Here is a 26,669-nt window from a genome sequence, read left to right on the forward strand (position 1 = left end):
AAGTAGTCTTTCGTGTGGGACGGTATCAAAAGCTTTTGCAAAGTCTAGATATATTAAATCTATATTGTTTCTTTTGTCATAATTCGAGATAACTGTGTTGTAGAATTCGAGTAAGTTAGTCACGCAAAAACGTTTCCGTCTGAAACCATGCTGGCTATCATTTATCAAACGATTACTTTCTAAATGATGTTCGATAGCATCTCTGATGATAGTTTCCATTATTTTTCCTACGATTGAAGTCAAACTTATAGGCCTATAGTTATTTGGTTTCTTTTTGTCACCTTTTTTGAATATGGGAGTAACGTTAGCTAGCTTCCATTCTCTTGGGACATCTCTGGATATGATGGATTTCTTGAAAATAATTTCTAATGGAACAACAATCTCATTTTTCATTTCCTTTAAGATTCTTGGATGCCAACCGTCAGGACCTGGTGTTTTATTAACTTTGAGTTTGTCTATACACCTTTTAATTTTTTCTTTTGTTATATCTACCGTAGTGAGTAAGTTTAACGCAGACTTTTCACAGGTTTCAGTTTGGAATTCACTTTGAGGTGTTTCGTTTACGACTTCGGAGGTAGGATGATGTCGGAGGAAAAATAGCCCAGTGTGATTGATAACTCTCCTGGAGGTCAGCCATATTGGATTTGCAAATCTGCACCTAGATGCTACGTAGACTCGACGACAATCACTAAAGGGAAGAAAATGTCTCGAACATACTCCAGTCCAGCCAATCACAAAAACGATCTTATTTCTTTCGTTAGCGAGTGTTGATGTAAACAATAGAATCCAAGATAAACTGAGACCGGTGTAATGTCTTTCTAAAAAGTGTGTGAGAAGTACAAAAAGAGTAGGAAAGTACGCATGTTCCAGTTTCGTGCATTTTGAAATTAGACATGACTGGCCTACCTTGCAAGCCTCTTTTAAACAGTTGGAATCCGTTTACTCAATTGATTAGATTCAGAACTCGCACACCAGATATACGAAAACCCAAGATCTAAGGAATAACAGGTCTAACCACTTCCGACCGAATTTCGAGGGAGTTGGCGCAGCGGGCCCGTGAACGTCACCTGGCTGTTCAAAGTGGGGTTCGCGGGTCCTATAGCTGTCAGTTGAAGCTGGTGCGTCGTTCGGGTATGTTGTTGCCTTCGCTCGCACCGCTCCACGCAATTAGTTATATTCTGACAAATATTATATGAAATGTATATAAAATATTATAGTTCCTGTCTATATATATGAATATATGATATAATATATATATGTATAATATATAAAATATAGTTCCTGTCTTCCTTGGCGTTTCACAGTTTTCTTCAGTGTTTCACAAAGAGAAAACGGACCCAGCCTAATGACGTCAGAAGCTGCGCACAATAATTCAAACGGTCTGACCTGTTTATTTAGATCTTGCGAAAACCAATACCACCGCATCGTCTGCGAGCTGTTGCTTTGAAACATACAAAGTCAAAGCCAGTCTGATAAATCCTTGAATCCCTAGCTACCTATAAAACCAGATGGAAAGCTCGAAAGTGGTTGCCATATTCCATAGATTATAGAAATCTCATGTACCAAAAGGAGATTTACAAAATGAAGCTGCTTCTCCTGTCTCCACAAAAGCAAAATGAAGTACTTGTCTTGTGGTACTCCAATACAGTAAGTAAGAAGTAATTGTAATAAGTGTTACCCAGTTCAAACAGCAGTATGGATTTTAATGATGAGGACCACAATGGAAATAAGCGTACATGCTTTTTGTGTTATCCTCGGCAATTTGCATTTATTATTCCGAACTATGTGTTCTTGTCATTATTTGCACTTCATGTACATTAACATTGATTCATTGTCAAATAAAGTCAATTTATGTATAAAAAATTAATGCTGCCTGATATGGAGAGATTGAAGCAAAATTTGCGTTAATACATGAATGTCTGAAAATCTAACCATTTCCATACCAGCGGCATTTTTCATTGTAATCTGGGTTCCATTAGACTTAAATTTTTATCTCTAAGCGACCACTTGTGCAATCAAAGCAGTCATAGTTACTAGTGTGATAGGTTTTGTTTATCCATTCTCTACTGGTTTGCTTTATTTGTTACTTTGTTGATGGATGATTTTATTCATCTCTGTGGCACCCTTGTTAATGAAGAGGGTAATTGGTTGGTTCTAGATATTACATGATTAATGACAATGGGAAAATCAGTTATCCTTTCTTTATTATTTTATAATGTTTAATGCAGATTTCATGTAGGTATGCTTGCACTATCTTGTAATTATTATAGGATCCTGGGGCTTGGGAATCAAAACAAGTAGAAGTCCAACTTTATTCTTATCAGCAGGGAATATACATTGCTGCATTGTAAAAATAGGTTTGAGCCTGCCTCTCACTTTGCTTTGTGTGTGTGTACACAAGCACATGCACAGTCTAGGACCGATGTCAGTGATGAGAGCCAGCAGAGGGTTGTGGTAAAAGCCGACAAGAGCCACCACCAGCCAACAATAGGCTCAAAACCTAACCTAACCTAACTTCTCTCTAGCTCTTCAGGTTGTTGGGACAGGTAACGCACCTGGCAGAGGATTCCATTCTTGGGCCACTTTTATTCATAGTATATATAAATGATATAGACCATGGACTAAAATCTACTGTTTCCAAATTTGCTGATGATACAAAGCTGTGCGGGATGGCAAATGATCACTTAAACCAATTAGATATTCAAGAAGATTTAGATTACAGCAATGATCTGAAAAGTGGCTAATGAAATTTAACATGAGTAAATGCAAGGTAATGTACATAGGTAAAAACAACAGAAAGTACAATTACAAGTTATTTGGAAATTCGTTAACAAAAGTGGATAGTGAAAAAGACTCTCGGAGTAATTACACTGTACAACAAATTTCAGGATTAAGAAAAAAACATAGTTCTCATGTGCGTTTTATTATGAAGTTCAGTGTGCTGAATTAAAATTTGATAACAAAAATTTCATGCCACGTCACAATTTTTTGTAAATCGCTGTTTTAATAATTATGCAATTAATAGAGATTTCCAAGGTTCCATAAATGTATTTTGCTCCCAAAGTCAGATTAAATGTCTTCATTGTATTTATTTCATTAATATATAATGAATCGACATGTTTGTTAGCTTTATATGATGTATTAACCTACAATCTATTATTTACTTCTTCTTTTATAAGACGTCTCAGGCGTGTCACGCTTCAGGTTCCAACAGAAGTCAGCCAGCATAGCAGGGCTCCATTTTCCCTTGTACCTGTTTTCCATTGACGCTATATCTTGATGGAACCTCTCTCCATGTTCATCACTCACATCTGCTGCATTCTCTGGGAAGAAGGACAGATGAGAATGAAGAAAGTGTATCTTCAGTGACATATTGCATCCGAGATCTTGGTAGCATTTGATTAGCCTCTCCACTTGACGCTCTCGCTGGGACTCTTGGTGCTTTCCCAGAAGCCCTTTGCATACATCTTTGAATGCATGCCAGGCCGCTAGCTCAGGTTCATCCATTGTCGCCTCAAAGTCCTCATCATTTATAAGCTTGCGAATCTGAGGGCCTACAAATATACCCTCTTTAATCTTGGCATCACTAATTTTAGGGAAGATCCCTTTGAGATACTGGAAACATGGCAGTGCTTTGGTCAATTGCTTCATTAGGCCTAGTTTTATATGCAGTGGTGGCAAAATGATTTTCTCCTTCTTAACTAGTGGCTCATGAATTACATTATGGCATCCAAGCGTCATAGATTCCCGAGATGGCCATTCTGAGCGTATATAATGTTCTGATCTGGCCCTACTGTCCCACTTGCAAAGAAAGCACATAAATTTGGTGTATCCAGTTTGTAGCCCATTAAGTATGGCTACTACTTTCAAGTCTGCACAAATTAACCACTTTGTAACTTATGCGGTCTAGAATAAAAGCAAGGTTCTCATATGTCTCTCTTAAAATGACTGAGTAAGCAACTGGAACTGAAGGCATGGTGTTCCCAATGTGCAACAGAACTGCTTTTATGCTGTAAAGGGATCCATCTATGAATAGCCTCCACTCATTGGGTTCATAGGACAGCTCAAGGGCACTGAATAGGCCTCTGATATCATTACAATAAGTCAAGTTGTTTTCCAAAGTGAAGAAATCCTGTAGATTTGCAGAACGCTTCCTAAATACTGTAATTCGAGCTTCTTCATCCAACAGGTGCCATTGTTGCAAACGTGAGGCCAGGAGTTCACTCTGTTGCTTAGTAAGTGTTAGATCACGAACTAGATCATTGAGTTCTGGTTGGGTGATGAGGTGTGGTTTCTTATCAGATTCAAGTTGTGTCGTATACGTTGCATCTTGAGATTCTGAATCGTCTGAGTTGCTCGTGTCATCGCTTGGTAGTTCAGAGGGCGGCTGTGGTACAGGAATATCACTTGAATGTAGAACTGGGCGAATAGCAGACTGAAGATCTGGATACACAATAGATTTCTTGCCTTTTCTGTTGCGACCTGCAGGAAAATAAAATAAAATCAGACTAAAAATGGATACTATTGGTTGTGATCACGTGCAAAAATAGTGGAAGTGCAACTTATTATGTATTTTGATCTTTTTTATTTATACATCTCTTGAAAATATATATAAAAACAGTAAAAAATAAACACTGAACACCCACCTTTAATATCCGTTAAGCAGAAGTAGCAATCTGTTGAGTGGTCCTTTGGCTCCCTCCAGACCATTGGTACGCCAAACATGAGGCCAGTCCCTTTGCCTTTCACCCAGGCAGAAAGGGAACTTGTACACCTGACACAACATATGTGAGGTGCCCAGCTTTTGTCCTGGTCACCCACTTTACATCCAAAGTACAGCTCATAAAGTTTCTTTACACGTTGAGTCAACTGTCTCTTGTATTGCCTTAATGTAACTGATCCACATATATAACAAAACTTGTCTGGCGAATTCTTGCATTCTCTAGGCATCTTAACTCTGTATCCTGTTAAGAAAAAAAAAACACATAGCTATGTGAAAAATTATATAAATGGTAAAAGCAACAAAAAATACCGTTCAGATAGACATTGCGGTCACTGCTATTTACGAAGAACTGGAGGGTCACAGAAAGAAACGGATGTTATATTCGTGATCTACGCAAAAAATAACTCTAGAAAAGGATAGTCTCATTTCCGGTTTTTTTTTCATTGTTATACAGTAATGACCTCAAATCATCTAAGCAGTGTATTTCCGCCTCAGAGAAAGGCAAATAATATTCTAGGACTGATTGCGCAATCTTTTGATTTCAAAAGTTTATCTGTCATTAACAAGCTATATAGATTTTTAGTTCATCCACATTTGGAATATGCTGTTTCTGTATGGTCCCCAAATCTCATTAAAGACATTGACAGATTGGAAAAGTACAATGGTGAGCCATAAACTGATTCCAAGTATCAAAAATAAATCATATAAAAACATATGAATCTGTTTTCCCTAAAAATGCATAGACTCAGAGGTGACTTGATACAGATTTTTAAGATTCTAAAGGGAATTGACAACATCAAAAGTGACAAAATTTTCACACTGAATGAGAATCAGACAAGAAACAATGGTCTCAAACTATCAAGAAATATATTTAATTTGGAAGTGGGTAGAAACAACTTCGCCAACCATGTAATAAATGAGTGGAATAAACTTCCTGCACAGGTAGTGCAATGTAGTTCAGTTCAAAGCTTTAAGACTCATTTAGATAAACACCTAAGCAAGATGCTGTAATGATTATAATTTATTTTATATTATTTGTTTTTGCTTTGTTATCATTTGTCGTTTGATTTTCATTTATCATTAGTTATGTGCCAATTTATTATTATTTACTGTTTACCTGTTTGTTTGCTATTCAACTATACCTATGCATTTATTTATGTATTTTGTTTGTTGCATACATTATTATAGTTTTTTATTATTATTATTATTATCATTCTATTATCATTATGATTTTTTTTTTCGCATCCGACCTAGATATGGACCAAAAGGTCTCCTATCGGCATGCTCCGCCTTTGTAATCCTTTGTAACTGAAACTAGCTAAGGTGGCGGCAACAATTCCAGTGTGTTGTCGGCAAATTAAACTTGAACAGATTACGTGATCTGTTCTTTCAAAGGTGCTAAATCTTCATACAGGAATAAAATATGGCACTAAAAATTGAAAACAAGTCATTTATTGAGCAATCCAGTCAGTTTTCGGCATTTTTTAGCCTGTTGTCAGCTCGTGACAGACCTTGTCGGCTTTTACCATGACCACCAGCACGTGGTGGACAAGCAAGATGGACAAGAGAATCATTTATATATATTCTGTTAAAGCTATGTAATCCTTATATATATTTTTTCTCCATTTTAGGTTGCAAAGCTTGCAATGAGTGGAACTTACTACGAACCACTTCTGCCTCTCTATCAGTCGCACACGGCAACAGTCGTGAGTGAGGAGAACTCCGTTGCAAAGGTTAGAAGTTATCGCACAGCTCATCATAATTGACAGTATATGTTATTTTTACTTGGTCATGTCTCTCCAATCAGGAACAAATGAGAAAAAGAGTGCAAATTGGGAAGAAACTGCAGTATATAGATTCAGGTGCAAATACCTAAAATAAAGGTTATCTCTATTCCATCCCTTTCCTTTCTCACACTTTCTCTTGCTCACCTCTTTCTTATTCCTTTCTCTCTATTCCCTGTCCTTATTTTATCTTTCTTTGGTTCTTTATGTGTAAAAAAAAAAGAGAAAGAGAAAGAGAGACAGAGATAGAGAGGAACTAAGATGAGAGGGAGGAAAGGGTGGTGGGTGGGAGTGGGTACGTGCCTCTGACTTGGCTACCTCCCAAATAAGGGGGAAAAAATCCCTTGGTGTATAGGTTATTCTTTATTTATCTAAGTTATTAGTGTCTGGATAATGCCATGATGCATGGAAGGGAGTGGGTGGGGGATAGGGAGGGTGAGGGAGTGTGTGTGAATGATATTTTGACGCAGCCTGAAGGGATTTCTCCCTCTCTTTTCCTTTTATGCATGAGGAGACAGAGAGGGAGTCACCAATTAAATGAAGCAGCTTGTTGTGGATGTGCTATGTCTTGCTGCATTGCCTCTGACCCAGGGTAATGGGCGAGATGCAGGGATGACCCATCATCCAGGAAGTGCCAAGAAAAGAGGGAGGGAGTGGTGGTGATTAGGAGTGGAGTACGTGGAAGTGGATTTATGCCTTTTGACTTTGGTTACTTCCCTTGTGAGGGGTAAAAGCCCTTAGTATAAGTATGTATGTATTATTATAATTGATCTTTAAAAAAAATAGTACATTATAGATTCAAAGATTTAGAAAAAAAAAATTAATGGAACTTTCTAACTTTGCAAATTTATCTTTTGATAGCTATTATAAGTGACCTTAAAAAAAAAAAAATAGTACATTATAAATTCAGAGATGTTTAAAGAAAAGACTAGTGGAACTTTCTAACTTTGTATTTGTTCTTTTGATAGCTGTATTTGTTCTTTTGATAGCTATTATAAGTGACCATAAAAGAAAATAGTACATTATAAATTCAGAGATGTAAGGAAAAAAGAGTAGTACAACTTTCTAACTTTGTATTTGTTCTTTTGGTAGCTATTATAAGTGACCTAAAAAATTAATACATTATAAATTCAGAGATCTTAGGGAAAAAAAAAAGAAGAAGAAGAATAGTGGAACTTTCTTTGTACAGTATTTATTCTTTTGATAGCTATTGTAAGTGACCAAAAAAATAAAATAATAATAAAAATAATAATAACTCATTATAAATTCTGAGATGTAAAGAAAAAAGACTAGTACGACTTTCTAAATTTGCATTTGTACTTTTGAAAGCTAATATAAGTGACCTTAAAAAAAAAAAAATAATGATACATTATAAATCCAGAGATGTAAAGAAAAAAGACTAGTGCAACTTTCTAACTTTGCATTTGTTCTTTTGATAGCTATTATAAGTGAAAAAAAAATCAATACATTATAAATTCAGATATCTTTAAAAAAAAGAAGAAGACTAGCGGAACTTTCTAACTTTGCATTTGTTCTTTTGATAGCTATTATAAGTGACCTTAAAAAAAAAAAAATAGTACATTATAAATTCAGAGATGTTTAAAGAAAAGACTAGTGGAACTTTCTAACTTTGTATTTGTTCTTTTGATAGCTATTAAAGTTGGAGAAGAAGATGCCTGGCGTTATACTGATGGGAGCTTTGGTTGAAGGCCGACTCATGAGCGTCACAGACTTGAAACGCTACGCAGCTCTGCCGCCGCTAGAGGTGCTCCAAGGACAGCTCGTCGGTATTTTAGGCGCTCCTGCACAGAGGATCTCGTATAACCTCACACACCACCAGGTAATGCATTTGTTCTAACAATCATCGGCATGTACTCTCATCCGAGTATCATAGTTTCCAGTCCCAATAGAAGGTTGAATAGATGAGGGGGTCATAATAGGTTAGTTATTGTCAGGGTGGTGAGCCTTCTCATGACTCGTAAGGCCAATTTGTGCCCTGAACAATAGAGGGCACTGATCGCACTGAATCGTGGGAGGTGGTTGTTCTAATAATAGACATCATACAAAGGTGTTGGTCTATGAGTGTTTGGCTACCTCCTGTGTAAGGGGGAAAAAAGTCTTTGGTATATGTATATGTATGTATGTAGGGGATGGAATGGGTGGGAGTGGTTTCTATGCCTTTGTCTTTTGGCTACCTGTGGAAGGTGGGGCAAAAGCCTTATTGTCAAGTCATTCGGTCTGTCCTTTGTCCCACACTAATAATGTGTGCAAAAACCATACACGAATTTAAGAGCAAACTAGACACTGCGAAATGCAAAGACAGGACACCATGAGCGTAGCTCCCCTTCCTGTTAGATACAACTAGGTAAATACATGGCTTAATGGTGCAGTGGTAGCATTCGCAACTACTGTTGCTGTATTAAGAAATGGTTAGACAACTTTATGGATAGGTATGACAGGTGGTAATGGGCATGAAACGGCTTAGTGTAGGCCTTATGGTCTCTTGCAATCTCATTCATTCTTATGTTCCAGCGGTCTGAGTTCAGATACCACCCAGGACTGAAATAACTTCATTATTGCTGCAGTGTGAGCTAGTACTTCAGTTTTTGTGGATGGGGAGTTGGGAGTGTGTATGTGTGTGTAAGGTCACAGCATTACCCATAGATTAGGCATATATGAACTCTGAACTTTCCTCCAGGAGGGTAATAACTGCCGATCACGAGTCCAACTCGTGATCCAAGACAATGGTGAATGACAACTCATAGCTGTCAAATGATTCTCAGGTAAAATTTATAGGACCATTGATGACTTCTAAGAAGCTGGAGGTTTCCAGTCTGTGGATCTTAAGGAAACGTTGATATATAACTTGTTATTGAGAAAGTATATGCTTAACATGAAAGACACTCGTAGGATTTTACAAAGGCGGAGTATTGCCAACAGGAGACCTTTTGGTCCATAACTAGGTTGGGTGAAAAAAAAAAAGAATGATAATAATGATAAATAAATAAATAAAAAATATAACAGTATAGATAATGATAAATTGAATAAATAAATGAATGCATAGGTATAATTAAATAATAAACAGGTAAATAGTAAATAATAATAGAGTGACAGATAACTAATAATAAATGTGAATGAAGCAAATAATAATAAACAAATAGACAAATGATAACAAAACAAATAAACAAATACTTGTATTGCATGGTTCAATACATTATAATAAGATAATTCATAGTAGAGGGACCAATGGTGGGAATTAGCATGAGCTAGTTCTGTTGGAAGGATGTCAGATAGAATCGTCTCCCTCCCATCCATCTTGAAACCTTGTGAACTTGCGTCCATTAGGAGATTGACCTTGAAGAGGTCTTTCATTTGGAGGTTGACCTTGAAAGGGTCTTCATTTGGAGGATGACCTTGATGGGATCTTCCATTTGGAGGTTGCCCTTGAAGGGGTCTTCCATTTGGAGGTTGACCTTGAAGGGGGTCTTCCATTTGGAGGTTGACCTTGAAGGGGTCCTCCAGTTGGAGGATTACCTTGAAGGGGTCTTCCAGTTGGAGGATTACCTTGAAGGGGTCTTCCATTTGGAGGTTGACCTTGAAAGGGTCTTCATTTGGAGGATGACCTTGATGGGATCTTCCATTTGGAGGTTGCCCTTGAAGGGGTCTTCCATTTGGAGGTTGACCTTGAAGGGGGTCTTCCATTTGGAGGTTGACCTTGAAGGGGTCCTCCAGTTGGAGGATTACCTTGAAGGGGTCTTCCATTTGGAGGTTGACCTTGAAGGGGTTGACTCTCATCTTAAAACTGGGCCCAAGGTTTCTGTGTCAGCTTCATCTGAGGAGCTGGGCATGTTCCTCGGTGCATTCCTCTTTAGTTTGGCCGCAGTTAGCGTTCCCAAACTATTAAAGCTTAAGAGACAGGTTCATACCAAAATAAAAGTCCGGTATGTATATACGAGGGAGGGTGGAGGGGAGTGGAATATATAGGAAATGGAATGGGTGGGAGTGGTTTCTATGCCTTTTTCTTTTTTGGCTCCCCCCTGTGTAGGGGGAAAAAGCCTTTGGTATATGTATGTATGTATATATGATGTATTGAGGAAAAGAGATGGGTTAGCTTAACTCCTTGCCTGTATACTACAATCAGTTGTAGTAGTATACCTAATGACTGCAAGGTTCCTGTATAAACAACATTAAGGCTATGAATTGTTAATATTACCATTTTATATTTTTGTGCTTATAGATTTCTTAGATGATTTTGAATCTGTTTTATATTCCTGATCAACATATAGGTTCATGTAGTAAATGTAACTACCTAATAAATCTCCCTTTATTACAGACTGAATTGTCGTCTGCGTTAAGCCGATTCATCTCAGACCAGACGCAGCCACCTCAAGATGAAGAAAAGAAGGAATAAATGGAGATAGTTATTGTTAGAAATGTTTATAATGTACAGATGCAGTTTGAGTTTATTAAATAATTTTTTTCACATTTTTTGTTTACTTTCCCCCTTCTTAGATGTGTGTAGAATAATGTTTACATTAAGAGATAGGACAGCTGCAAACACCATGTGACACTGTTTACACACTCGGTGGCATGGTTGATAGAGTATTGGACTGCCAGTATGGTGGTGCCCGCAGTACCTGGTTCAAATCCTGCCCAGGGACGAAATTATTTCGGTATTGCTGCGCTTCGGGTCGTTACTCTGACTCTCGTGGGCGGGGAGTTGGGCGTGTATGTGTAAGGTCATAGCATTACCCATAGATCGGTCATACGAGCTCTGAGCTCTCTTCCGGGAGGGAAATAGCTGTCGATCACGAGTCCAACACGTGATCCAAGAAGACCAAGGTGCATACTTATCACTGTACAAACGTTGTCATATGACCCAGATCAAACTATTTCTGTTGCAGTGTATCCGACAATTCTATCTATATACCAAGGAATTTTTCCCTCTTTTAAGGAAGGTAGCCAAGTCAAGGCACATACCCACTCCCATCCATCACCCTTGCCTCCCTCTCATCTTAGCTCCTCCTGGATGAAGGGTCAATCTTGTCTCCCACCCACAGCCCTGGGTCAGAAGCAATGCAGCAAGACACAGCACAATGTCTACAGCAAGGTTGCATCAACAATAAAAAAAAAAATAGAATATCTAAAAGGCATAAAACAAAATCTTGGGAACAGAAAGTGACCACTAAAATAACAGCGTATTAGGACAATTTTTCCCTGTTGATAATTGCCCCCTAGGACAATTGCCTCCTAGGACATTTCCCCCTGTTGACAATTGCCCCCTAGGACATTTCCCCCATTGACAATTGCCCCCTAGAATGTTTCCCCCATTGACAATTGCCAGAACATTGTTCAAAAACTAAAATCCTCCCAATAGAATAGATTGTGAGAATAAGCACATAAATCTGTGCTAGAGCCGTGTAACATTAAAGTTTCCACCTTGACATGATGTTTCTATTGATGATATGGTTTAATGTCACAAACTCCCCCCTATCAGAGGGCTAGGACGGTGCCCCTCACAGAGGAGTTTGTGGTGTGGAATTTAATGAACCATGCCCTTGGTTCAACTTCACTGGTGGCAGGATTCGAACTGCCATCCCCTCGACCTTCGCAGCAAGTAACGACACCCTAACCCGCTTAGCCACGGATAGAATACAACATGATAACAACCTTGGGATCACTTTAGCCAAACCTCTACAAGAATCTGTTACCAGTAACTTGCAACATCTTCCTATGTACCATTACATACATATAATAAAGGCTTTTTCCCCCTTACATGGGGGATAGCCAAGAGGGTTTTCCCATTTTAATGCAAAATTCATCAATTACTGTAAACCCTTCAGGGGTCCTTTGACCTTTTTCTATTATCATTTTGACAGAAGGGATTTCTCTCATTTTCTTTTTCTGCATAAGGCGGTCGCTGATTAAATAAAGCAATATTGCTGTGTTCTGCTGTATTGCCTCTTACCAAGGGCAGTGGGCGAGATACAGGGATGACCCGTCACCCAGGAGGAGCCAAGAAAAGAGGGAGGGGTGGTTGGTGGGAGTGGAGTGTGTGAGAGATGAAATGGGTGGGAGTGGAGTATGTGAGAGATGAAATGGGTGGGAGTGGATTTATGCCTCAGACTTTGGCTACCTCCCTTACTATAAGAAAAAAAACTTGGTATATGTATGTAAATATAATTTTGCCAGCCTTGTGGGTGGCAAGCCCAGACTAAAATGGCTGCCCTGAGGTAGGTACTTATGGCATGCACCCATCCTACTTCCAATCGTCACCCATTTCCCTGTCATCTTAGCTCCTAGTCATTCCTGTCCTCTCCACACTACCCTGGTCAGAAGCAATGTAACAAGCCACATCATACTTAATTTTCAGACATTACTATTGAATTGTGAACATTTTTTGGAAGGTATTAGGTATTTTAATGAAGATTTGACAAGTAGTGCATGAGAGATCTTGTACATGGCAACTTTCAACAAGTAAATATAAAAAGACAACTTTTTAATTGCTATTACTCCTCCATCCTACTGTTCTTATGAAGTGTTTTCTTTTCTAATTTTATGAGAAAACGTTTTTCAGTGCCATATTGTTCCCAAGGACAGAAGCGTGTTTGTTGTTGAAATAAGGTATTGCCAACAGGGGAGAATATTTGTGCCCCTCTAAAGATAATCGAAATTGTCAACTATAAGAACATAAACTAAGCAGATCGAAGTTATTGTCTATGTTCACATGAGACCTTTAAACGAAATTAGATGAATTGCAGTGTGATATACACGATTTCGTATCGATTACAAAATTGTTTTACGCGTTCAAAAGAATACGGTACTTTGGGCAGATTTCAACATTCATGTTACAGGAAAAAATAAAATGTGTTTTCATTCGTTCCTGCATTTACATAATTTTCAACTGTTGTTTTTCCTGTAAGCATTTCTGACATTTGTGTTGATATAGGGGCTGTACTATTATAACGATTCAGTCTCGATCGGCTACGTACAAATACAACAGTTTTAGCTGCGCCATACGAAAGTTTCCCAGAATACGTCGTGAGTTTAATTGAAGACAGTTGGTTCAAAGTTCTCAACAAGCTGAATGGGGTAATTAGATGTATGATACAAATTCGAAGTAAACGAGGTGAATAATACCAGAAACCAGCATACGACAACTCACGTGTTGCTGTTCTAAGTAAGTAATTATGATGTGATACTGAGATAATTGGAAATGTATGTTGAAATCAACCATTTCAACATTTATATTTGTGTTAATTGCAATATTTACCTTCGGTGCGTACGAGTTTGAATTGCGAATCAGCAGAATTACATCTTTTGCTCCAGAAATTATTATGTTGGAACTTGATATGGCTGTATACTATGGTGATGGTGGGAAAGTGTCATAATACTTTTAGATCTCTTTTTAAGAACTCAGGCAATTTTGTGAACTACACTACAGTAACAGTAAGTTGCTACCGTAACCATACATGATACTTATTTGTAGTGGCTTCCTTAATTTTTCACAATAATTGTTGGTAATGCAATGGAAAAATACCCCTGAATAATGATTAGTATCTGGTAGTGATAATGAAAGATAAAGTGGAAATATATTCTCATAGATATATGTCAATGTTAAATGTAGCTTACCAAGTTAATCAACTAAGCAACTTCCAGATAAAATTCTAGAATCACCCAAACAAATATTTAACATGAAACTTCTGTTGTCCAATAGCTCCTAACTTAATATAACCTAACCTAAACTAACCGAACATAATTGTTTCATAGAAAAAAAAAGACCCTTTCAGTGCAACAAAGAAAAGTGAAAAAAGTATTTGCTGGAATAGAACCGACTTGTGTAAGTAAGTTTTATGGGAATTAGCTGAACTTCATTGAATTTGCTCATTTACTTACTTCACTGGTAGTTCATAAGATCATAAGAATGAAGGAGACTGCAAGAGACCATAAGGCCTACTTTAGACAGTTCCATGGCCATTACCACCTGTCATCTCCATCCATAAAGTTGCAAAACCTTTTGTTAAAACAAGCGGTACTTTCAGCATTCACTGCACAGTTCTTGCCTATTTCCTTCTTAAATCTAAATTTGTCCAATTTAAACCCATTACCACTGTTCCTACCGCAGATAGCTAAATCCAATTATCATTATGTAAGTAATGAACATGTAGGATAGGTATATGAAAGAATTATCTTCCTGCCACACGTCTTCAAAAGGCACGAACATCCTCACTCCTGCTTCGATGTGCATAACAATTAGTCTCTGGACAAGGCCCAAAATCTCAATTATTCACACACACACACACCCTTTTTTTTTTTTTTTTTTTTTTTTTTTTTTTTTTTTTTTTTTTTTTTTTTTTTTTTTTTTTCTCTCTCTCTCTCTCTCTCTCTCTCTCTCTCTCTCTCTCTCCACAAGAAGAACTGATTGGTAGCATCTTACATTCACTAGTAACAGCGAAATAAACCAAAATAGTACATCATACACAGAAGAGCATTGTTTGACAACTCTTGTTATGTGTGAAGGTGGAAGAAATTCATTTGAATTTGATAAAAGATACCATGGGAGACTGGGGGCCCGTTACCAGCCACTGGGTCGATAGGTCTCTATTTTTCTTCCTCATCTTCCTCCACCCTTTCTCATTCTGACCTCTTCATTGTGTCTAACAGTATTCAGAAAGGAAAGGTGTATGATGAAGGTAATCTAACTCGGAAATAAAAATGTGGTGGACATAAGTGACTCGGAAAATTAGAGGAGCCATAAGAATTTTTGGAATATTGAATAAGGTACGGGGAGAAGTTTTGGCGCCCTCCGAAGGAATGGAGAAGTGTCACTAGCACTCCCCAACATTAAACTGTTGCGACATGACTTGCGGCGTGGCACGAGGCATTTGGCTCATGACCCAGTCAGTATGTGGAACAGACACATGCCAATGAGACCTAGGACAGAGGACTCACATTAAAGTAGTTTTGGCTTCCAATATTTATCATTTTGTTAGCATTAGGAAAGAGGAGAATGTCTGAAGAAGGAAGGGAGAAGACAAGATAGGGGCGAGTGGGGAACGGTTGTGTATGGATGATGCTGTGATGCGTGGAAGGTCCAATATTTATCATTTTGTTAGCATTAGGAAAGAGGAGAATGTCTGAAGAAGGAAAGGAGAAGACAAGATAGGGGCGAGCGGGGAACGGTTGTGTATGGATGATGCTGTGATGCGTGGAAGGTCCAATATTTATCATTTTGTTAGCATTAGGAAAGAGGAGAATGTCTGAAGAAGGAAGGGAGAAGACAAGATAGGGGCGAGTGGGGAACGGTTGTGTATGGATGATGCTGTGATGTGTGGAAGGGAGTGAGGGAGTATGTGTGAATGATAATTTGACATGGCCTGAAGGGATTTCTTCCCGTCTTCTCTTTTTCTGCATGAGGAAATGGAGAGGAGGGGGTTGCCGATTTAATGAAGCGGCCTTGCTGTGGATGTGCTGTGTTTTGCAACTGCTTTGGGCTACATCAAATTATTATTATTGTTATTTTTTATTATTTTTTTTTCCTTTCTTTCTTTCTTCCTCTCCTTCTTACATGAGAATAAATGACCAGCTTTGTGTGTATTACTTGTACTCTTTAGTTTTTAACTTGAATCTTTGTTTGCAGGTACTGCATTGAGGACAATGCCACGCAGGAAAGGATCACGTGCCCCGTCGAGGGCAAAACCAATTCCGACAGCAGCGTCCAAGTTGTCGGAAGAGGAGCAAGCAGAGAGGGAAATGAAAATAAAAGTGAGGCTGGAAAATTTTGATAGAGAAGGTAATTCAAATGTTGTTATCTGTAGAGGGTGGAGGGGAGTGGGGTGTATTGGGGATGGAATGGTTTTTATGCCTTTGTTTTTTGGCTACCTCCCTTGTAAGGGGGAAAAATCCTTGGTATATGTATGTTATCTCTAAATGGTATCATCATTGCAAATAGATTGATTGGGTAGCCATTGCTCTTTTGCAATGTTGTTATTCCCGTGTAAGGTTATGTTTAGTTGTACATACATATACCAATGGCTTTTTCCCCCATACAATGTGGGTAGCCAAAGTCAATAGGCATAATTCCACTCCCACCCACTTCATTCCCACCCATTCCATCCCATTTACCATCCCTCCCTCCCTCCATATTTAACATATATATTACACATCCCTCCATTTAACATATATATGTTGTAAATGTACATACATACATATACCAAGGCTTTTTCCCCTTTACAAGGGAGGTAGCCAAAAAGAAAAGGCATAAAATCATTCCCACCCACTCCATCCCTAAATACACTCCACTCCCCTCCACCCTCCCTCTTATCTTAGCACCTCCTGTTGTAAATATGGATAACATTAATGTAGAAGTTGTTGAGTGGTTTGATTATAAATTCACCATCCAGTTGGTACTGACGATAAGCCAACTTCGGTCATTTAGTGTTTTTATTTGATTTGTGGAACCTCGCTGGCTGAGCAGATAAGGGCATCGTTACTTGCGGCGAAGGTTGATGGGGTGGTGGTTCGAATCCTGCCACCGGCGAAGTTGAACCAAGGGCATGGTTCATTAGATTCCATGCTACAAAGTCCTCAGTGAGAGGCACCATCCTCGCCTTCCAATAGGGGGGTGGGGGGAGTTTGTGACGTTAAACCATGTCATCATTTAATTTCTGCATATACTTCACTTTCAGTGGAACTAAGGAGAAACAACTTGAAAGAACTTGGCGAGTCTCTGATAGCTTCTGTCGAGAGGATTTACCAGCTGGAGTTGATGAGACTGCCAAAGAAAGTGAAGGAGATGAAATGGGTAGACTATGTACAACAGGTAAAGAAGTATTTATTGTACTCAGATTGTTTGGGTTTAATTCAATTGTTACCTGAAGTTTAATGCAGTAGAAAATCTGCAGCCCCGCAGTGGCTGCCAGTGGTCCTGGGAAACTTCCCCAGATCTCGCATATATATGTATATATATATATGTGTGTGTGTGTGTGTACAACACTGAATGGGTCCCAGTGAATAGAGATACATTTTTATCAACCACAATATTTGCACTTTAATTCTAAGCCATCAACATCGGAAGACCCAGGAGGCTAACATGCAGATATTGAAACATGGTACGGCCAAGGACTTGAACCCAGCTATCACGTGATCAGTAACTCACGAAAGCACTTGTCACGTGATAGCCGGGTTCGAGTCCTTGGCCGTACCATGTTTCAATTTCTGCATGTTAGCCTCCCAGGTCTCTTGATGTTGATGGCTTAGAATTAAAGTGTATTGTGGTTAATAAAAACATATATATACATATGTGTCTTTTTTTTTTTGGGGGGGGACTGTGATGGCGCCTCCTTACAGAATACCTTTTGAACCAAGGAATTTAATGCAATTGATAAACAAAAACATTTGCTCAAATGGTTATGTTATAAAGATTCATGTAGCATGACCTTGATGTTTGTCATTTTCGTTGCCTTTTACAGGGAAAGGCAGCTGATTCTCGAATGAGCTGCATTAGTGCAGTATTGGAGGCTGAGGGCCTTCTGGAGTCGGTGGCCAAGAAGAAGGGCGGCAGAACTAGAAAGGAGAATACCAGAAATGAGCCTCAGACTGCCTCACGAAGTAAGTTAGTTTATTTTCTCTGCTGTTTTTTTTTTTTTTTTTTTTTTTTTTTTTTGAAAGGAGGAGCATGCCGACACGAGACCTTTTGGTCTGTAACTAGGTCAGATGCGAAAAAAATTATAATAATGATAAATGCATACATGCATATACCAAAGGCCTCTTTTCTTCTTCTTTCTTTCTTACAAGGGAGGTAGCCATAAAAAACAAAGGCATAAAAACCATTCCCACTTTTTCAATCCCTATCACACTCCACTCCCCTCTTATCTTGGCACCTCCTGGATGATACATATACCAAGGCTTTTCCCCCTTGCAAGGGAGGTAGCCAAAAAGAAAAGACATAAAAAGCATTCCCACCCATTCCATCCCTAAATACACTCCACTCCCCTCCACCCACCCTCTTATCTTGGCACCTCCTGGATGACGGGTCATCCCTGCACCTTGTCCGCTGCCCTGGGTCAGAGGCAGTGTCGCAAGACACAGCACATCCACAGCAAGGCCACTTCATTAAATCGATGATCCCCACCCTCTCCATCCCCCTATGCATAAAAGGAGAAGACGGGGAGAAATCCCTTCGGGCTGTGTCAAATTTTGCTCACACATACTACTTCACCCCCCATCCCCCCACCCATTCCACCTCATGCATCACAACATCATCCATATACAACCATTCTCCATTCACCCCTGTCTTCTGTCCTCTCCTGTCCTTCCACAACAGACATTCCCCTCTTCCCCAAAGCCCCCTTCACCCCATCCATCCATCTCATCCTAGGACACCCCCTCATGTTCACATCCTCCACATCTGCCTTCCATACCTCTTTTACTAGTCTTTCTTCACTCATTCTTTCCATGTGTCCAAACCATCCTAATACTCTTTCATCAACCCTATCTCCCAACTCCCTTACCACCCCTGTTCTCCTCCTCACTTCATTTCTCACTCTATCCATCCTAGTAACCCCCATCATACTTCTCAGACACTTCATCTCAAACACATTCAAGCTCCTTCTCTTATCCTCTTATGTTCCATGTTTCTGCCCCATACAGTGCTGTTGGCACAATCATGAGATCAAGTTCAAACTTTGTTTCTGTGGCATTTTACATCTTTATTTTAATAATTGCCCTATGTACTGAGAATTTTATTTGTCACCTACAGCGACAAGAGCAACACGACAAAAAAAGGTCTTAGGAGAGAGCGATGTGGATAACATGGCACCACCAACAACGACCAGAGCCCAAAGAACTAGAAAGGTAAATGCACATGTATATATCTTTTCATACATACATACATAAATATACCAAGGCTTTTTCCCCCTTACAAGGGAGGTAGCCAAAAAGGAAAAGGCATAAAATCATTCCCACCCATTCCATCCCTGAATACACTCCACATCCCTCCACCCTCCCTCTTATCTTAGCACCTCCTGGATGACAGGTCATCCCTACACCTTGCCCACTGCCCTGGGTCAGAAGCAGGTTCGCCAGACACAGCACATCCACAGCAAGGCCGCTTCATTAAATCAGCGACCCCCCCTCCCCGTCCCCCCATGCATAAAAGGAGAAGACGGGGAGAAATCCCTTCGGGCTGCGTCAAATTTTGCTCACACATACTACCTCACCCCCCATTCCACCTCATGCATCACATCATCCATATACAACCATTCTCCATTCACCCCTGTCTTCTGTCCTCTCCCATCCTTCCTCAACAGACATTCCCCTCTTCCCCAAAGCCCCCTTCACCCCATCCATCCACCTCATCCTAGGACGTCCCCTCATGTTCACTCCCTCCACATCTGCCTTCCATACCTCTTTTACTAGTCTTTCTTCACTCATTCTTTCCATGTGTCCAAACCGTCCAAAACTCTTTCATCAACCCTATCTCCCAACTCCCTTTCCACCCCCTTTCTTCTCCTCACCTCCTCATTTCTCACTCTATCTAGCCTAGTAACCCCCATCATACTTCTCAGACACCTCATCTCAAACACATTCAAACTCCTTCTCTCTTCTTCTCTTATGTTCCATGTTTCTGCCCCATACAGTGCTGTTGGCACAATCACTCCTTCATACAGTCTCCTCTTAGCATCCATTCCCAAATGTCTATTCCTCATTACACTTCAATCCACCAAGGCATTTACTTGCTTCTCTCAATCTACATTCTACCTCCACCTTCACTCTACCTTTTCATGCCACATTTGCACCCAAGTATCTAAAACTATCCACTTCCTCCAGTCGCTCTCCCTTAATGCTCACTTCCAGTCTACTGCCACTTTCACCCCTCGTACATCTCATCACCTTACTTTTACCCACATTTATCTTTAATTTTCTTCTATCACATACTCTCCCAAACTCTGTCACCAACTTCCTCAGTCCCTCCTCCGATCCTGCCACAAGCGCAGTGTCGTCAGCAAACAACAATTGGCTCGCCTCCCACTTTTCTCCATGTTCTTTAACCATCTCCAATCCTTGACCCACTACCCTTGCATTTATCTCTCACACTACCCCATCCATGTATAAGTTGAACAGCCAGGGCGACATAACGCATCCTTGACGAAGTCCCACCTTTACCTTGAACCACTCACTCTCTCCATTTCTAATCCTGACACAAGCTCTACTACTCTCATTAAAACTCTTGACAGCTCCTAGAAGCTATCCTCCTATCCCATATATCTGCATAACCTCCCACAGTGCCTTTCTGTCTACCCTATCATAAGCCTTTTCCAGATCCATAAAAGCCAAAAAAACATCCTTCCCCTTTCCTATAGCTTTCGCACATATCTGTCTTACCACAAAGATCTGATCTACACAACCTCTACCCGTCCTAAATCCACACTGTTCCTCACCAATTACTCCCTCTGTTCCTCTGCTAATCCTCTCAATCAAGATCCTCCCATAAGCCTTCCCAACTACACTTAACATATTGCATTAAAACATTAAACATATTGCATTAAAACATTAAAACTACACCCATAGACCTTTATTACACACAGATACTCTCTTCTCTTCCTCCACAACCACCAAATACCAGCCTCCGGAAACATATTCATAATCATATCACTCACCGCTCCATTAACACACTGAAAGACAACACACTGCTACATGCCAGACCCCCTGATATCCACCCTTCTGAATCCTCTCTCCCACGTAAGGACAGAGTCCACTTGGCCAGACTGCGATGCGGTCACCACCCAGCACTTCTAAGCTACCAGAAGAGGCTGGATGACCGTGTTGTGAACAGCTGCCCAGGATGTAACACTTCACCCCATACCATACAACACATAATGGAAGACTGCATTATACACAATCATGCACGCAAACAACACAACATACACTCTATAAAGGATTTGTGGGAAAACCCAGTTTCGGCTGTGGCCTTCCTTGGGGAGACGGGACTGCTCGGACAGACAGTCTAGGGAACGACAACAACAACTACACTTAACAAGCTAATCCCTCTGAAACTACTACATTCACACTTGTCCCCTTTTCCCTTGTAAAGTGGAACTATACAGGCACTCCTCCAGTCCTCCGGCACTCTACCCTCTCTCCAGCAAACATTAATAACCTCACCAGCCAGTACACCATCACTGTACCTCCTTTTTTTAGACATTCTGCATGGCATCCATCCAGACCAGGTGCCTTACCTGCTTTCATCATCTTAACAACTGCCTTCACTTCATCCTTCCTTATTTCTCCTCCATTTTCCTCACTCATCACTCTCATTTTCTTAGCATTTCCCACAGCAACTATCTTTCTCTCCCTATCCTCCTTCACATTTAGCAACTCCCTAAAATATTCTGCCCATCTTCCCCTTACTGTCTTCTCTTCCATTATTATCTCTCCATCAGCACCTTTACCTTTTCTTCCCTACTTAACTCCTTCCATACGGTGCCGCACACGTAGGCGTCATGAGGAGCAAGTGGATTTGCGACGCTGCCATATCGGTAGTCGCCCCTGTGTTTTTACATTCTCCCAAATTCGCCCTGAATCCCATTCTCTGTGGTTTTCAAAATTCACGGGTGAAAGAGAGAACGATCAATATAAGCGGTGACTATATTTTATGATGCGAGTATTATTACGACACGTCGTACGGCTGGCATTGGCTGCTGCCCGCGAGATTTAAGTTCCGTACTGAAGTGGTTAATTCGCCTCCTCTTCCTCTCTTAATTTCTTTCCAAAACATCTTTTTATTACTTTCAAGATTTTCTGTCATACTCTTACCCCACTTCACATCTGCTCTCCTCTTTGCCTCCTTTACCTTTTGCTTTACTTCTCTTTTCTTTTCTTTGTACATCTCATACATACATATACCAAAGGCTTTTTTTCCCCTCACACGGGAGGTAGCCAAAAAACAAAGGCATAGAAACCACTCCCACCCATTCCATCCCCTACATACTCCACTCCCCTCTACCCTCTTCCCTCCCTCTTATCTTGGCACCTCCTGGATGATGGGTCATCCCTGCATCTTGTCTACTGCCCTGGGTCAGAAGCAGTGTTGCAAGACACAGCACATCCACAGCAAGGCCACTTCATTATTTTTTCATACACTTACAAATATGATGCTTGTGAAAGATAGGTGTATGGTTTCACTATGCCACCCAGTAAGGTAGTAAGGCCCTTTAGGCACAAGTATGTACATATACACATATTTCCAATCTGCATGTTTCATTAATGTATTTGTCGACACTGCTTTCATCGTTTCTTAGCATTCGCATCTTGTCAGTAAATTTCATAAGCACATAGTGTACTATTAGATATCTCCCCATACATTGGGATTCTTGTTCTCAGCAATGACAACTTTATGTATGCTTGCAAAACCTTCAGAACATTCACCAAATCTTTCATAGAAATAGGGTTTCCTCCTTGTTCTTGCCTGTCCCCATTTGACAAAGAGTTTATTCCTTGTGAATTATAATCATCATATCAATATCATCTTCGAACTAAAGTGTATATCCTTAATGTATGTATATATATATATATATACATATACACCAAATGGCCCTTCTCTGCTTAAGTGGGGGGTGGGTGGGAGAAAATTTACAAAAAATAAACTTAGTTTATGGCGAATTTGTGATATATGATGTATATACATAGAATATAAAATTGTAGCTATCATTACAGGCATATCGAATATTATCAATATTTATATATATGTGTGTGTATGGGCAAAGTACAGTGGCAGTCCCCCTATAGCATTATTAGCACACACCCCACCCCCAATTTAATTCCTGGCTATGGCCCTGCCTGTCCCTATTGGTGAGGTGAGTAGAAATGCGGCAGGACACAGCATCTCCAGAGTAGGCCCCTGTATGTCTGTCCATATGCTTTTCATAGACATGATTAGTACCCACTATGCTCTTCCACTATCTTGAATTTATGGTACCAGTATTGTGCTTTTGTTTTAGTGTTCCTAGACATATTGTTCTTAGCCCTACTGCTGTTGTAAAAGAAAAAGAAAAAAAACTATTTTGGTATTGATTAGTATTCCTATTGTTCTTTTTTCATTTATTTATTTATTTTTCTTTCTTTGTGGCCACAGGTTGCACAGGTTCCTGCAACTCCAGTGAACCAAGGGATTCCGTATGATCCTCGTTCTTCGACCTTAATGATAACCCCTAAATTTGATCCGCGTACTCCGTTCCCACCCGGGACCGTGAAGAGGAAGCCCCAGTTGGGCGAAATTGGCGTCTCCCTTGCGGGCTCACCACTCTCGTTTTCGCCGTTAGATGACAACGGGATCAAACCAAAGGTAAGTTTCCAACTCTTGCACCGATTTGATTGTTGTGATGTGGTTAGTTCCCACATTATGGTAAATGGTAATTGTCCGTAAGAGAAGGATTAAATCAAACTACAAATCTCTCTGGACTTGTTATTGAATTTCTGCCCACCATGACCTAAATTATATACAGTCAATATTTTATTACTTTGTACTTTTATACAACAATGTCACACTCAGATACTTTTTACCTTATCACGGACACATAATAGTTTCTTACATTACAGTAATTTTATTTTACAAAAATGCTATATGCATTAAGGGACACTGCAGTAGTGGTGTGTTGCCACAGTTGCAGAACACCAAATTGATTGCTTTATTATCACTGTGAGTTTTGCTGGTGGGAAAAGCAACAGACCCACAGCAGCTGGCAACTGCATTTAGGTTTTCCTAACCCCTTCACTCCGGGCCAATAATAAATGAAAATCAAGCAAATAATAGATAATAACAAACAAATAATATAAGATAAATGGCAGAGACTGAGTGTCAGCCTTGAGGGGTTGACAGGTCTTGAAGATGGCTGGAAGGGAAGAAATTCTCTCTGGTATCCATCTTGCACGACCACTACATGCAGGTACAGCAGAACCTCCGTTCTCAGAACATTTTGCAAGAAAAAAACAAATTGGTTCTTGATTAGAAAATAATAATAATTTTTTGGCTTCCGTAGTCTACCAAATTATCAGGTCTTGAATCTCTTGAGTAACCCAAATGGAGAAAAATGAAAAATTGGGTGAAATTCGATTTTTTTTTTTTTTTTTTTTTTTTTTTTTTTTTTTTTTTTTTTTTTTTTTTTTTTGGGGGGGGGGGGGGTATCACCATGATGAAGCTATATCCAGCAGATCAGTAAATTTGTTTTGGTCCTCAACCAAATCGGTTCCAGAACAGTTTTCTAGAATGTATTGTGGTCAAGAACTGAAGTTCAACTGTACTTGTCGTTGGTCCCTTCTACAAGGGAGATGTGAAGCAAACAATAGATTAAGTAATTAATTAACATTATTTTATTCCTTTATTATTATTATTATTTTCTTCTTCTTCTTCTTCTTCTTCTTCTTCTTGAGAGTCCACACATTATTTCTTTCTCCCTCTCTCTCTGTCAACTATACATTGAATAAACTGGTTTACTCGTTTCCTCAACAGAAATGGGCTGAGAAGTTGGAGAATGCCAAGATTGATGAAGTAACCTATGCAGAACTAAAGGAATTCTACAGCAAGATTCACGAAATTTTGAATACATAGAGAAGGAAGATTAATATTATGGACATTATTTGCCATTTATATGGTGTACAGAATGTATTTTTAGGACCTAGAATAGGTAATGTGTACTGTATGTGGGTACTGTGTCTTGCTGCATTGCTTCTGACCCAGGGCAGTGGGCGGGATACGGAGATGACCCTTAATCCAAGAGGAACTATGATGAGAGAAGGAGAGGGTTGTGGGTGCCTTTGACTTGGTTACCTTCCTTATAATCGGGAAGAAGCCCTTAGTATATAGATAGATAGACTTCTTGGTATACTGTCTTCAACAGCAGTAGTGATTGCTATTATAGATATATCATGTACATAGCACGACGTAGATTGTCTTCAGTGTGGCATGATATTTTATAAATTTTATTACTAGATTTTGTATCCCATAAATGTTTCGCTACTACTTTGTGTACAGGTATGAATGCATATCCATTTTTTTATGTAGTAATAAATTGTTATCTCTGTGATATAAAATTTACTAGTAAACCTTTTTGACCCTTTGTATCTGGGTGACACTGATAGATCAAAGTCATACTGCATTGTTTAAAAGTAGCAACAACTGCAACAGCACTGTAGAAGAGAGGCCAAACGCAGAGTATGGGATCCAATGTATTTAACATTTTGCCCAGCAAGGCTTCTTCAGAAATAACATAGTGGACAAACCTCTGGCTCCTTATATAGCCCGAGCTTTGTTCGTTTCTCCCCGCAGGCTTGGGTTATATAAGGAGTCAGATGTTTGTCCACTATGTTATTTCTGAAGAAGCCCTGCTGGGCGAAACGTTAAATACATCGGATCCCATACTCTGCGTTTGACTTCTCTCCTACAGTCATACTGTATTCCTTTATGAATGATCTGTCTCAGGAAGAAATTCTGATCTGTTGCCTTCAACAGAAATAAACTAATAATCACATGCAAACAACTTGTGTGAGCTACGTATCCATATACATCTATAGTACAAGATTCTCCAATTAAGAAAAGAGTGGGGCTAGGTTTGAGTGTTAAGATGGTGTCGGCATGTAGAAAGAATGAGTGAGAAAAGACTAGGAAGCATAGGTGGATGGTGTGAAGTGGAGAGGAAGACCAAGGAGAAGGAGGAGGTTGACCACCACGTGCAACACAAGAACTAATCCAACATTGTTCTCAAACAACAAACGTCTACTCCCCGGCATCCCACAACATGTCTTTATAAAAGTGTATAACCACAAATGTGACACTGCTTCTGACCCAGGGCAGTGGGCAAGATGCAGGGATGACCCGTCATCCAGGAGGAGCCAAGATAAGAGTAGGGAGGGGGTGGATGGGAGAGTATGTGGGAATGGAATGGGTGAGAATATGCCTTTATTTTTTTACTACCTCCCTTGTAAGGGGAAAAAAACCTTTGGTGTATGTATGTATAACCACAAATTAAACAAATGCTCAAAACAAACTGCCAACGGGACTGCTCAGATGGTCTAGGGAACAACAACAACAAACTGCCAAATTATATACTCCACCAAACTCCTCCAGAAGTCCACCCAGCAGAAAAATCACTCCAAAGAGAGATAAC

The 26,669-nt window shown here is 39.6% G+C and overlaps 3 protein-coding genes across 3 annotated transcripts in view; 2 read left to right on the forward strand and 1 right to left on the reverse strand.

Annotated features, from left to right (window-relative positions):
• The window catches only part of LOC143020841 (large ribosomal subunit protein uL10m-like), a 30,197-nt gene extending 19,205 nt beyond the window's left edge, over positions 1–10,992 (forward strand). Inside the window, exons 2-4 of the mRNA XM_076177676.1 lie at positions 6,355–6,456; positions 8,159–8,347; positions 10,841–10,992. Of these exons, the coding sequence (XP_076033791.1) occupies positions 6,355–6,456; positions 8,159–8,347; positions 10,841–10,918 (369 nt within the window). The 3' untranslated portion in view covers positions 10,919–10,992. The remainder of the gene's footprint in view (positions 1–6,354; positions 6,457–8,158; positions 8,348–10,840) is intronic.
• Positions 1,395–5,046, reverse strand: LOC143020748 (uncharacterized). Its single transcript, XM_076177470.1, has 3 exons — positions 4,647–5,046; positions 4,163–4,482; positions 1,395–1,496 (listed from the first exon to the last, which is right to left on the reverse strand). Exons 1-3 carry the CDS (start codon positions 4,948–4,950, stop codon positions 1,395–1,397), a joined length of 726 nt encoding a protein of 241 aa, XP_076033585.1. The 5' UTR covers positions 4,951–5,046.
• Positions 10,993–13,533: 2,541 nt separating the features above from the next.
• LOC143020842 (borealin-like) lies at positions 13,534–25,612 on the forward strand. Its single transcript, XM_076177677.1, has 7 exons — positions 13,534–13,687; positions 16,148–16,300; positions 17,196–17,329; positions 17,979–18,117; positions 19,268–19,362; positions 23,642–23,851; positions 25,016–25,612. The coding sequence occupies exons 2-7, from the start codon at positions 16,165–16,167 to the stop codon at positions 25,112–25,114; spliced, it is 813 nt and encodes a 270-aa protein (XP_076033792.1). The 5' UTR covers positions 13,534–13,687; positions 16,148–16,164; the 3' UTR covers positions 25,115–25,612.
• Positions 25,613–26,669: the final 1,057 nt, after the last annotated feature.

Source organism: Oratosquilla oratoria, chromosome 40 (assembly GCF_046742065.1).
Source record: "Oratosquilla oratoria isolate Oo_2021 chromosome 40, ASM4674206v1, whole genome shotgun sequence".
Classification (NCBI taxonomy): Eukaryota; Metazoa; Arthropoda; class Malacostraca; order Stomatopoda; family Squillidae; genus Oratosquilla; species Oratosquilla oratoria.